Source organism: Myxocyprinus asiaticus, chromosome 5 (assembly GCF_019703515.2).
Source record: "Myxocyprinus asiaticus isolate MX2 ecotype Aquarium Trade chromosome 5, UBuf_Myxa_2, whole genome shotgun sequence".
In the NCBI taxonomy this organism is placed as follows: domain Eukaryota; kingdom Metazoa; phylum Chordata; class Actinopteri; order Cypriniformes; family Catostomidae; genus Myxocyprinus; species Myxocyprinus asiaticus.
Genome location: NC_059348.1, coordinates 39,248,044 through 39,260,332, shown reverse-complemented (window position 1 = coordinate 39,260,332; position 12,289 = coordinate 39,248,044). Strand labels below are relative to the sequence as shown.

The following is a 12,289-nucleotide window of genomic DNA, read 5'->3' as shown; positions in this document are numbered from 1 at the left end:
TTTCACTAACTTGCCCAGATCTTTAACCACTACGCCACCCTTACCCATGACCAGTTAACAGAATTCAACCTGACAGTGCAGTGATGATCCCTAACAGCTTGTATACTTCTATAATGCTAATATTAACAACAACAACAACAACAACAATAATAATAATAATAATAATTATTATTATTATTATTTTATTTAAATGTGGAGGAAATCAGTTGTGCAGAGTATTCTTACTGTAAGTTTGACTTGAATTATAATCAGCAATGACACATTCCCTCCACAATATGGGAGCAGAGAGTGATTTCACAACTATGTTGTACTGCACAGTGTACAAAATCACAGCAGATAAACATCTATAAATAAACCATATTTTATAGATTATTTTAATTTGAATTTTGTGTTATTGTTGGATTCCAAAATTACTTTTTGCCTACACAGATTCTTTCATTTCATTGTGATGTTTTCATTTTTGACATGCTCAACTCTGTTTCTATGTATAATATTCGCAAGCTTATTTTCTGTAGAAATCCTCATCTGCTACTACATTCGTCTCTCTTCAAACTTAATTTCTAATCAAATGTTTGCAGAAGATCAAAGCTATTTTCTTTCACTGACAGATGGGAGGAGCCCATTGAGTTGAGAAAGAACAGACAAACCATTTTTTCATATTGCAAACATGACTGTTCTGCAGGCGCGGACTGGCCTTTGGGCCGAACTTTCTTCCCAGTCCACCCCTGCTATTCTGTTCTCTCTTCTTCTGTTTTTGGTGACTAAAAGTATGTGTAAGTTATTGAAATTCAACATTTTTTGCTACTTGTCCAGATAATCCAGATTTTTTTAAATTAATATCTAGATGCATCATCATTTGATGTGCTCTATTGTAAAAAATTATTTAATCCAAGTATAGTAATTCAGTTGAATGTTTTAAACTGAAACAAAGTTTTTCACTTGATTTGCAGGGGACACTTCTGCACAGTCAACATCAAACATGATACAACCATCATCCTCTGAGAAACATGTTCTTGAGGGAGAAAGTGTGACTCTTTCTTGTAACTATACTGAAACTGTTACTGTGTCCTCACTCCAGTGGTATCGACAGTATCTCAGATCAGCTCCAGAGTTTCTGCTTCTTGTCACTGAATATGAAGGCAAATCTGAGCCTGGTCTTCGTCTGTCATCAAAAGCTACTAAAGAAGAAAAACGAGTTGAACTGGAGATCTCTTCTGCTGCTGTAACAGACTCTGCTGTGTACTACTGCGCCCTGCAACCCACAGTGACAGGAAACCCAACTACACTGTACAAAAACTAAAGACAAATCACTGATTCTTGAGATAAGGAACAAAACATGTTTAAGTTTTTATTTTTCAGTACTAAATTAATTACAATTGGATACGAACCATGTAAGGGAACAGTTTTTTTTTTTTTCTTCCTTCCTGAAAACTGACAACTTTGATAGACAGTTTTATGGAAAGTATAATTTAAAGTTATAATTTGTTGCATTTTTAAACACTTTATTTTGCAGTTTAAAATTGTGACTTCTTGCTGAGGACAGGGTAAGTTACATGTGCTTCCAAGTATAGAGCATGCATTTAAAAAAATAATGAAATTATTTAAAAATATAAGTAATGTATGCCCTCAGTATTCACATTTTCCATTATTTTTATTATTATTAATTTTTTTAATAAATGTCTTTATTTTTTATTTTATAAATGACTTTTATTTAAGACATGTTTTGTCCCTTCAAAACAGACCAGAATAATGACTGTAATACAAAGAGGTGATGATCTACAGCCATTACTATTGAGCATGTCCAATTCAGGCATGAGCTCAGAAAATGGGGCAATGGGAACAGGTTAAATGCATAAAAGGCTTCAGTGGAATGTGCTTTAGCTATTCATTTGAATGATTAATATACTGTATAGTTCATCATCTACTAGGAGTGTTATCACACAAGAAAAGACTAAATATATAATTATTAAAACATAAAACAGTTAGATAGCAAATAACAAATAAATAGCAAATAAGGTATATGCTAATAAGGAGAAATTTACATAACTGAATATATAATGTACATTTAGCCCAACATTAAATATAACACAGTTAAATAAAATATGTAGGTTGAAGACAATGCAACAGAATGTATTGAGTCTCACTGTAGCACAGGCTCCTCCCAGGATTATGAGTATACAGCTGTTGTATCACAAAAATTCTTAAAGTGGAATGTTCAGTCTTCAACTCTAGCCTTCATTTGAGTTGGTGATTTCAACTGCAAAGCTCAGCAGATATAATGACACATTGGCACAGAGTTGTTTTCATCCTTGTCACATATTTTTGGAGTAAGTAGCACCATTACATGTGTCATTTTAGATATATTTAATGAGTACATTTCATCATGTATGATCACAGTATGTAGTATGTTTATTGATATTGTGTTTAATTCTATTCCAGGATGTAATTCTGAGGACAAAGTTGATCAGAATATCAGAGTTCAAACAGCTCTTGAAGGTGAAGCTGTAACTATCAACTGCACATACAAAACTTCTTATTCAAACCCAACTCTATTATGGTACCAGCAAAAAGTAAATGGAATCCCCAAAAACATGCTGATGAGATTTTCTGGATCTCGCAGCGATGATGAAGCATTCAAGGGGAGATTTAATGCTAAACTCATCGCATCTTCATTGTCGGTTCCACTGACAATCCAGGACCTGCGTGTGTCTGACTCTGCTGTGTACTACTGCGCTCTGCAGCCCACTGTGACTAAAACACATTCAGCACACATACAAAAACACTGAGTAAATTTAACTATAATTTTCTCAACAACATCTGATGACATCTACAGCTCAAACATTCTCAACCACCTACTGTACATTAAGACACTACTAACTGTCCTCCCTAAACTATTACAATTTACAAAATTCTATTCTAACATAATATTATTGTCTTCTTTTGAAGAATAAAGGACTTTACGATAGATATCACAATCTTCATTACTGAACCATCATAGAGGTACAGTTGCATATATTTACTTGAATCTGGTATCAAAAGCATGTTAAAGACACCAGTGCAGAAGTAAATGTAAATAAATAAAAAATGTGATCATTGATAGTGTAGTGGTGACCCATAACTTCACATAGGCTACCTTATGAACTATACCAAGACCTCTTCAGGTGTATTCAGAGTAAATGGATACCCCATGTACACACAGAGAGACAAGTTTAGTATGAGGAAAGCATTATAGCTTTAAAAACAAATACATGCTAGGCTAACACTTATTTTGTGAAAAATTGTTCAGGGTTTCCAAAATAACACCAGGTTTAGCAATTGCACACATCATCCACGTGAGGGCAACATTGATCCCTTTATTAATTAGTAGGTCATGCAATATGGTACAAATGTTTAAAGTAGAACGAGATAAACCAAGAGCTTTTGAAAGCACTGATATATACAATTTTCTGTTCTTTTCTCCACAGAGCAACTATATTTATATGGGTTTTGATCACATTTTTATGGTAAGAGTAATTTTCTGTTAACACTTGTTTAGGTTTACTTTCCAAATTATTCATGTTAATGATTAATTTTTACAATATTTTTTTAGTGTGCTGGGGACCGAACTGAGTTGAGCAGCCTACAAAAGAAATGACTGCAAGTGAAGAAGATCAAGTTTTTCTAATGTGTAATTATACTAGCACTACAAAAGATGCATATCTCTTCTAGTACAAACAGCTGCAAAACAGATCACCAATAATTATTTTGAGTGAATATACTTTTAGTAAAGGAACAACTGAGCCTGAATTTAAAGAAGAGATTATCAACAACACTGGACTCCACATTAAGAACAGTTCCACTGACAATCCAGGATCTGCATGTGTCTGACTCTGATGTGTTCTACTTTTATAAAGTACATGTATACATAAAGTATATATATAATCACAAGTTTATACCCACATTGAAAACAGCTAATAGCAGTTATGTATAATCCCCTTCAGATTTGGATGATTGTCCAACATAATGTTTATTTATGGCCATTAGCATGCTCGATAAGATTCCACAAGAAAAGAACTGTATTGCTATTGCTGTCATATAATGAAATTGCTTTCATATAGCTTGATCATTTAGAGCTGTTATGATTTCACTGTCATAGAATTGGGAGAGACGGGGGGACATAGGTTCCATTGACTATGTACCTCGCGTGGACTTCTTTATTTGTCATACAAATCACAATAATGGTGTCAACCAAAAACAACATATTAAGTATAAGATGAGCTCTAAATAATCACAAAATGACAAATAACTGCAAGTTACAACAAATACAATAACAGAAGTGTAAATAAAATTGGAAAACAGTAAAGCTATGAGCAGTACATAGTTATTTGCATAATTTATTCATACTGCAAAACATTACTGGGAGCTGAAGTGAGGCTTGCTGAATAATGCTCACACCTGACAAAAATGCAGAAAATAAGTCATGCAAAATATTACTTTGTGGTTATTTGAGTCTTTGAGGCTAACTTTGTTTAAAGGATAGCAGAAACAGTGCTTGTCAAAGCATAGGGCTTTTCCGTTTTTCTCAAGAATAATCTGGGGAAGGAATTAAAACACTGCAAATATAAAGACAAACACACAGAAAGTATGCTGTGAAAGGATGAGCAATTAATCTGCAAAATATCTGCAAAGATCTACACTTTAAGATGTATGTTTTTATTATTTTTGTTACATATATTTATATTTGTTTATATTTATATATGCACATATTCTGGCCAACTTTCTATTCATTGATTTTTTTAAAATAAACATTTACACATAGTAATGTGGTTAATTGAAATGACATTTTATGCAGTGTCAACAGTGTCCTGCTGTGTGACACTTTCTTCATCTGACTATTTTAAATAACATTTTATGATCTTGAATAGCTACACAGAGTATACACATATATAATATATTATTATTATACTTGTTGTTTCCACAACCTCATATTAACTAAGACAATAGTTTATTTGCACTACTAGAAAAAAGTTGAAAGGTGATTAAGATCTTTAAAAACTTGGAAGAAATGCTGACTTGTCACAGCACCTAAAATACACACTTTACCTTGTACTTTCATTTGTACATTTTAACCTAACATCTGTATGTTTGGACATGTTATTTGTCTGAACTATAAAGTGCTTATTTTTTGTGCTTTCTCTATAAAATACACTCATCACATTTACAGTGGTTTTATATGTTTTAAAGTTATGACAGTTTTTGCACTGGTGGGGCCTGTTGTCATGAGTCACACAGCACTGGTTAACCGAGAATGCAGTTGTGAGACCTGAAAATTTGCGGATGTCAGTTCGGTTATAGAATGTGGTTGTCACACCTGTAAATAACCGCCCTGTGTGTGAACGTTACCATATTAAGCACTCGAAACAGGTCTGACAACCGCATTCTGCTGCTGTGTGAACGTGGCCTAAGTGTATATAACATTGCCCTCACAGTCCAGCTATATGCAAGCTAACAGTCCGATGGAACCTGTCAAAACTATTACAAATATTATAGAAGCTTTGAAGAAAAGACATGGAGAGATACAGTAAATATGTACATTTGACAGTCCTGAGGTTATTATCTAGTGTGGCGATATTAGTATGACAGTAGGTTATTTGCGTGGGTGAACCGGGCCAATTGCACTATTCTCCCCACATCCCACGCTCATACAAAAACATTCTACACTGAAATAAATAGTTCTTAACCTGCACCAGAGCCAGAGGCGCAAAAACCATATATGCAAGGTATGCAATGCATAGGGGCACCATGTAAAGGGGGGCGCCAGCGGCTCACTAAAGGTGGTGCAATTGGCCTCCTCGACCCCTCCAAAATCAACCCTGTTTGCTGTTTGTCTATCTGTCAATTTTAAATGACATCTGCAATGGCTTGTTTCTGGGTGATATCAAGAGAAGACAGCAGCATCAAACAGAAAGCAGGAAGTTCCGTAGTGACTTAATATACGAAAGGCTCACAGTAACACAGAGCAACAGCTCAGAGCTGAGCGCATCAATTTACCTGAATAAACAGACATGGAAAGACAACTGCTTCTGATTTTAATCCTGATTTCAGGTAAAAAAATAAAAAAAATATATTATTATCTTTTATTCCAGTGCTGTACAAAAACATCCAAGGGAAAAAGATAATTTTGTGCAACTTGACTCATTATAATTCTTGCTTGTTTTAGGTGTGATGACTGCAGACCAGATTGGTCCAAATAAAGAAACTATACTGTGACACTGAGCTGCTCATTTGACACAAGCAGCAGTTATGTTGATCTTTACTGGTACAGGCAGTATCCTGATAGAGAACCTCAGTATTTAATATGGAAACCTGCACGATCAAGCAGTGGAAGTGGGACACCCTCTGATCCTTGTTTTCAGTCGACTACATCACAAACATCCACTGAACTCTCTATTAATGGTGTGACTGTCAGATTCAGCTCTTTATTACTGTGCTCTAAGAGTAGAAGCCCAGTGATACAATGTCTATGTGAAACTGTACAAAAACTGAAATTCATTTTCACTTTGATCTCAAGCCACATCAAACCCACAATCTACAATACACACTGAATGATTGCAATTGTAACAACACCTGTGTGTGGTTACGTATGAATTAATATCTCAGTTATGGTAATACAGGGAAAGGTGAAAATAAAAGATCAAAAGTACAATTTTATATTAATTTATTAATGAACTTAATACAATGTGCATTAAACATAAATAACTACAGTAAATCAATATTTGGTGTGACCACTAGCACCAATTCTCCTAGATACACTTTCACAAAGCATTCCAAGGTTGTTGGCAGATAGGTTGTTCCCAGCATCTTGAAGAACTTGTCACAGTTCTATGAATGGTCTCAGTTGCTTCTGTCTCTTCATTTAATCCCAGAATGACTCAATGTTGAGATCCGGGCTCTGTGGGGCCCATTTCATCTGTTGCAGGACTACTTGTTCTACTTCTATTCTATTCAGTTTGCAAAAGTAATGTTTGGAAATATAAAACTGATATTTCCTATTGACACACTAAATCAGAAGATATAAAATTGTTGTCATGTATAGGGAGTTGCTTAGCAGCCATTAGAGGCAGTGCCTACGTATGTGGAGGCACTTTCTATTATTAACATATATATACTTATTTTATGTTTTATTCTGCTGCTATACCTACAGTATGGCCTTGCTTTATACTATCTTTTCATAAAAATATGTTCTGAAGCACTGCTAATATTGTTGGCTCTTTATTATTATGCATGTCTGCATTTTTCTTGAATAAAAGCATCTGCTAAATGAATAAATGTAAATATAAGTGGAATTTCCTGCAAAATATTAAGCATTGCTGCAAAAGCTTTCCACTAAGCAATGGCACAGCAAAAATAAACAAACAAACAAATAAATAAATAAATAAAAGGTAGAAATATGACACTTGAGAATGCAAAGATCGCAGCATCTCACATAAAACAGGAAGTTCCATCATGGCTTTATGTTTGAAATGCAGAGACTCACAGTAACACAGATCTACAGCTCAGAACACAGACAGCATCAACACAGAACTAATCTGAATTAGTAAACATGGAAAGATACCTGCTCCTGATTTTAATTGTGACTCCAGGTAAAATGTCACACTTTTTCATTCCAGTGGTGTACAAAAAGTGAATGAGGTAATTATGTGCAACTTGACTCATAAGTAATCTTGTTTGTTTGTTTGTTTGTTTGTTTTTAGGTGTGATGACTGCAGACCGTATAAAACCAAATATAGGAACAAATATCATTAAGACAGAAGATGATAAAGTAACACTGAGCTGCTCATATGAAACAAGCAGCAGTTCTATTACACTTTACTGGTACAGACAGTATCCTAATACAGAACCTCAGTATTTAATTTGGAAAGATGCTCGGTCATCGAGTGATACTGGGACCCCCTCTGATCCTCGGTTTCAGTCGACTACATCACAAACATCCACTGAACTCATTATTAATGATGTAACTCTGTCAGATTCAGCTCTTTATTACTGTGCTCTAAGAGTCGGAGCCCAGTGATACAAAGTCTATGTGAAGCTGTACAAAAACTGATATTGATTTTTCACTTTGATCTCAATCCACATCAAACCCACAATCTATATTCAGATAATACGATAACACTTGCAGCAACACCTGTGTGTGGTTAAAAATGAAATGAGTTTTTAGTTCTAAAGGGTAATGAAGGAAAAGTGAAAATATAATATAATGTAAAATGGTATTCATCCCTGAAGCACATAAGTTTATGTACCTTATGATACCCTCATTTCTAGGTCACTAATAAAATTTAAGCAAATTTGTGACATTGGCCATGTTAACCCTTTAGACAAAATGGTCAGATTTTTCATTTGCTTCCATTAAGGCATACAAGATGCTTTTTAAAACATTCTCAAATCATTCTGAGATAACATGAGTCTTCAGGTTTTGAACAACTTTAGGAGTCCATGCCAGCTAGAGTGCATACATGTCATTAAAGGGGGACATACCAAATACTAGAAATTCTGAAATTCATGTTCATTTTTCAACCTTTTACTCAAATTAATATGCTGATAATCTTAATTCTAATGAAAATACTGTAGTTATTATATAAAAACAAAATAGAAGGATTTTCACAAATTAATCATGCTTTTGAACCCCACTGTGTATGGCAAAATAAATAAATAAAACAAAACAAAACCAAAAAAACATAAGAAAAAGATTAAATAAAGAAAATAAATAAATAAATCTGATTTAGATACTGATGGCATGTAATGTAGCCTAATATAGACTGCTGAATCAAAATGTCTTTAAACTCACCACAAAGAGGCATCATCCCTCAAATTATCATACAGGGTGTGACTTGAGGAGTATTAGAATCTGAAAATACAATGCGAAGAATCATAAGAAGGATACTTAGACTCACTATAACACATTTGGAAAAGTCACATTGGTTAAAATATTCTTCATTTTGAATTTAAGCAGTAATGGCAAAATTGATCATTTTTACTATTATCTCCACAGCACATATTTTTGGTAAGAACATTCTTCTATTATTTGCACTTTAATATCTGTTTGAGATAGTCTACTCATTATTTGCATGAATTGATAAATATATTTTATAGTGTGCTGGGGACAAGACAGCGTTGAACAGCCTTCCAAAGAAATGACTGCAAAAGAAGGAGAACAAGTTGCTTTACTGTGCAATTATACTTCTGTTACTACAAATGCATATCTCTTCTGGTATAAACAGCTACCAAACACATCACCAACATTCATTCTGAGTGAATTCACAATTGGTAAAGGAACTACTGCACCTGATTTTAAGGAGAGATTTTCTGCAACAATGGATTCCACACTGAGAACAGTTCCACTGACAATCCAGAATCTGCATGTGTCTGATTCTGCTGTGTACTACTGCGCTCTGCAGCCCACAGTGATCTCAGAATGCTTCACTCTCATACAAGAACATAGAGCTCTACTACAAACAGCCCCTGTCATTCAATATATCGCAAATCATTCCCAAATACAAAATAAAGTCACCAAGACAGAACATTTTTCACAACCACGACCTCTTTGTTCTAGCATTTCAAAAACATTCATGTTTAATTCTCAGACATAAACAGCTGTAGTTTTGAAGCTAACAGAATTCAAGATACATGTTTATTCTTATTTAGATTTAAACAGACATCTGCCATCGCAAGATCTGATCTCTCAAATAAAGCCCCATTGTCATACAGTGACAATTGGCAGGGATCCCACAGTAAGCCCCTGGCTCCATGTTCTCCTTTTTGTTTTCAAATAATGGATATCCAATCCAATAATGGATTTTACGCAGCATCATATTGATGACAATATCATATTTTAGTCTCTGCAAACTCAGAGCCCCAAAAGTCAAAAATAGAAAAGATAAAAAATAAAATTAGACATTTAAGTGTCATACTGCTCTTGAAATCCCCAGAGGGAGGTGATAACGAAACTATTTGTATTCAGATATTCTTATAGTCGTAGTCTCCTCCTCCAGGTGCTTGTGCACATGGCAGTGCTCAGTGCAAACAGTGATTGTAGAATAAAGGGGCTTAAAACTCTGTTGTATTTGATGTGTGAATTCAATTTAGTTGCACAGTCCATTTATTATGATGACCAGCTGGCAAAAATATATAGTATTGTTAATCACTTATTTCTGGGGTAAGTACATTTATACACCATTGATTTCATTTTAAATTGTAATAAATATGAAATAAAAAACATGGTACATGACATTCTAAATGTATTTCCAGGGTGTAAATCTCAGGATGCTGTCCACCAGAATACAAGATTTCAAACTGCTTTTGAAGGTGCAGCTGTAACAATCAATTGTACATATGAAAGCACTGATCCATCCCCAACTATCTTCTGGTACCAGCAAAAAGGGAATGGATCCCCAAAATACATGCTGAACACAATTAGTGCTTATGGAAATAAAAACCAAGAGTTCAAAGACAGGTTTAATGCAGTTCTCGACAGCTCTTCAAAATCAGTTCCACTGACAATCCAGGATCTGCATGTGTCTGACTCTGCTGTGTACTATTGTGCTCTGCGGCCCACTGAGACTAAAACACATTCAGCACTCATACAAAAACTCTGTGTGAGCATTCACAAGTTTGAATCATTTACAACTTTAGTTTTTAATTTTGTAATTTATTGTTACATATGTTTTAATATGTGTTCAAATTTAAACTCTATTCAGATTACTTCCAAGTTCTAATTGAAATAAAACTAAGAATGTCAATTTTTCTCTGACACTCATTAAATCAGAAATGCAACTCAGTGCTGTTCATACAATTAGTATTATTTTACCCTTAAGCCTACTGTTGTTATAAAGCTGTAGCAGCGGGGGCGTGGTCAAGCGCCTGTCCGGAGAGAGAGAAAGCGGTATGGGCGCTAACACCTGAGCTAAATTATGCCTAACACCTGTTTCTAATTCCAGTCAGCATGGGGAGAGCGGCATAAAAGCAGCCACACAACCAGCGGACGAGAGAGAGCCTGGGTCCAGAAATGTATTATTGTGAAGCTGAAGAGATTATTATTGTGAAGCTAAGAATTTATTATTGTGAAGCTGAAGAGATTATTATTGTGAAGCTAAGAATTTATTTTTGTGAAGCTGAAGAGATTATTATTGTGAAGATAAAAATTTATTATTGCGAAGCTGAAGAGATTAGTGTGTGAAGCTGTAAGCGCTGAAGTGTGGTCATTAAAATCCTTACCTGCCTCCCGTGTCCTCCTTATCGACCGCCTTCACACTGGTGCTGAAACCCGGGATCCATAGTTGGAGGTACGCCCCATGGAGCCCTCCACCCAGTTGGCCGAAGTCCTCCAGTCCCTTGCCGGCCTGCATCAAACTCACTGACAAACCCTACTTGATCTGCGCCAAGAACAAGACCGCCGGTTCTTTGAGATTCTGCAAGCTCAAGCAGAGGACCGGCACGCGATCCGGAGCTTCCTCAGCCAGGAGAGAACCCCGGCCGCAACCCTGGACAGCCACAGCCCCCTGCCCCCACCCACACTCTTAAAGATGGGGACGGAAGATGACCAAGAGGCCTTCCTCGATCTTTTTGAGTGAACCGCAGAGATCTGGGGCTGGCTGCGTGACCAGTGGGCGGTCAGACTCCTTCCGTTGCTGTCCGGGGAAGCCCAGCTTGTGGCACAACAACTGCCGGCGGCTAACCTCCTGGCTTATGAGGATCTAAAGAAGGCTATTCTGCAACGGGTTGGCCGCAGTCCAGAGCAGTACCGCCAGCTCTTCAGAACCCTGAATCTGGAGAGGACCAGCTGCCCATTTGCGTTCTCCCAACGGCTCCGAGACGCGTGCCGGAAGTGGCTGCTGGCAGGGACTCATGACATCGAGGGAGTGGTCGACTGAGTGGTGCTGGAACAGCTGATCCTTCGACTGCCAAAGGGAACAGCGGAGTGGGTCCAGTGCCACCATCCGGCATCACTGGAGGAAGGAGTCCGACTGGCGGAGGAACATATGGCGGCGTACTCAAGGGCAGAAGAGCCATCTTCTTCTCTCTCTCTCTCTCTCTTTCCCCTCCTCCTTTGTGTTCCCTCCTCCCTCTCACTCTGCTCTCTCCCCAGAGCCCGTTCCTGCCCCGCGGAGGCGAGGAGCTCCGCCACTGCGGCCAGATCCCCGCGCGAGGTGGTGGTCACACACCCCTGCCTCTACAGTGCCCCGCCGCTCTCCCCCTCAGGTGGAAGTGTCTGCAGACTCAGGTGCTGGGGCCATCTTTGTCAGCTCCACGTCAA

At 36.8% G+C, this 12,289-nt stretch overlaps 1 protein-coding gene, 1 long non-coding RNA gene and 3 gene segments (V, D, J or C); all 5 read left to right on the top strand.

Moving 5' to 3' along the window:
• The first annotated feature begins 661 nt into the window (after positions 1–661).
• On the top strand, positions 662–1,598 carry LOC127440361 (T cell receptor alpha variable 18-like). The segment is given in 2 exon segments: positions 662–773; positions 951–1,598. Coding segments are annotated over 2 exon segments (456 nt in total).
• A 198-nt stretch (positions 1,599–1,796) lies between these two features.
• LOC127440368 (T cell receptor delta variable 3-like) lies at positions 1,797–2,844 on the top strand. The segment is given in 2 exon segments: positions 1,797–2,327; positions 2,440–2,844. Coding segments are annotated over 2 exon segments (396 nt in total).
• A 2-nt stretch (positions 2,845–2,846) lies between these two features.
• On the top strand, positions 2,847–4,330 carry LOC127440376 (uncharacterized). The gene is made up of 3 exons (XR_007897124.1): positions 2,847–3,000; positions 3,465–3,503; positions 3,590–4,330. It is a non-coding gene; the product is annotated as an uncharacterized LOC127440376 (long non-coding RNA).
• A 2,958-nt stretch (positions 4,331–7,288) lies between these two features.
• LOC127440370 (T cell receptor alpha variable 18-like) lies at positions 7,289–8,606 on the top strand. The segment is given in 2 exon segments: positions 7,289–7,622; positions 7,734–8,606. Coding segments are annotated over 2 exon segments (357 nt in total).
• Positions 8,607–8,919: 313 nt separating this feature from the next.
• On the top strand, positions 8,920–11,606 carry LOC127441191 (uncharacterized). The gene is made up of 5 exons (XM_051698380.1): positions 8,920–9,040; positions 9,130–9,440; positions 10,299–10,645; positions 10,734–10,744; positions 11,419–11,606. The coding sequence occupies exons 1-5, from the start codon at positions 8,992–8,994 to the stop codon at positions 11,604–11,606; spliced, it is 906 nt and encodes a 301-aa protein (XP_051554340.1). The 5' UTR covers positions 8,920–8,991.
• The last annotated feature ends 683 nt before the right edge of the window (positions 11,607–12,289 follow it).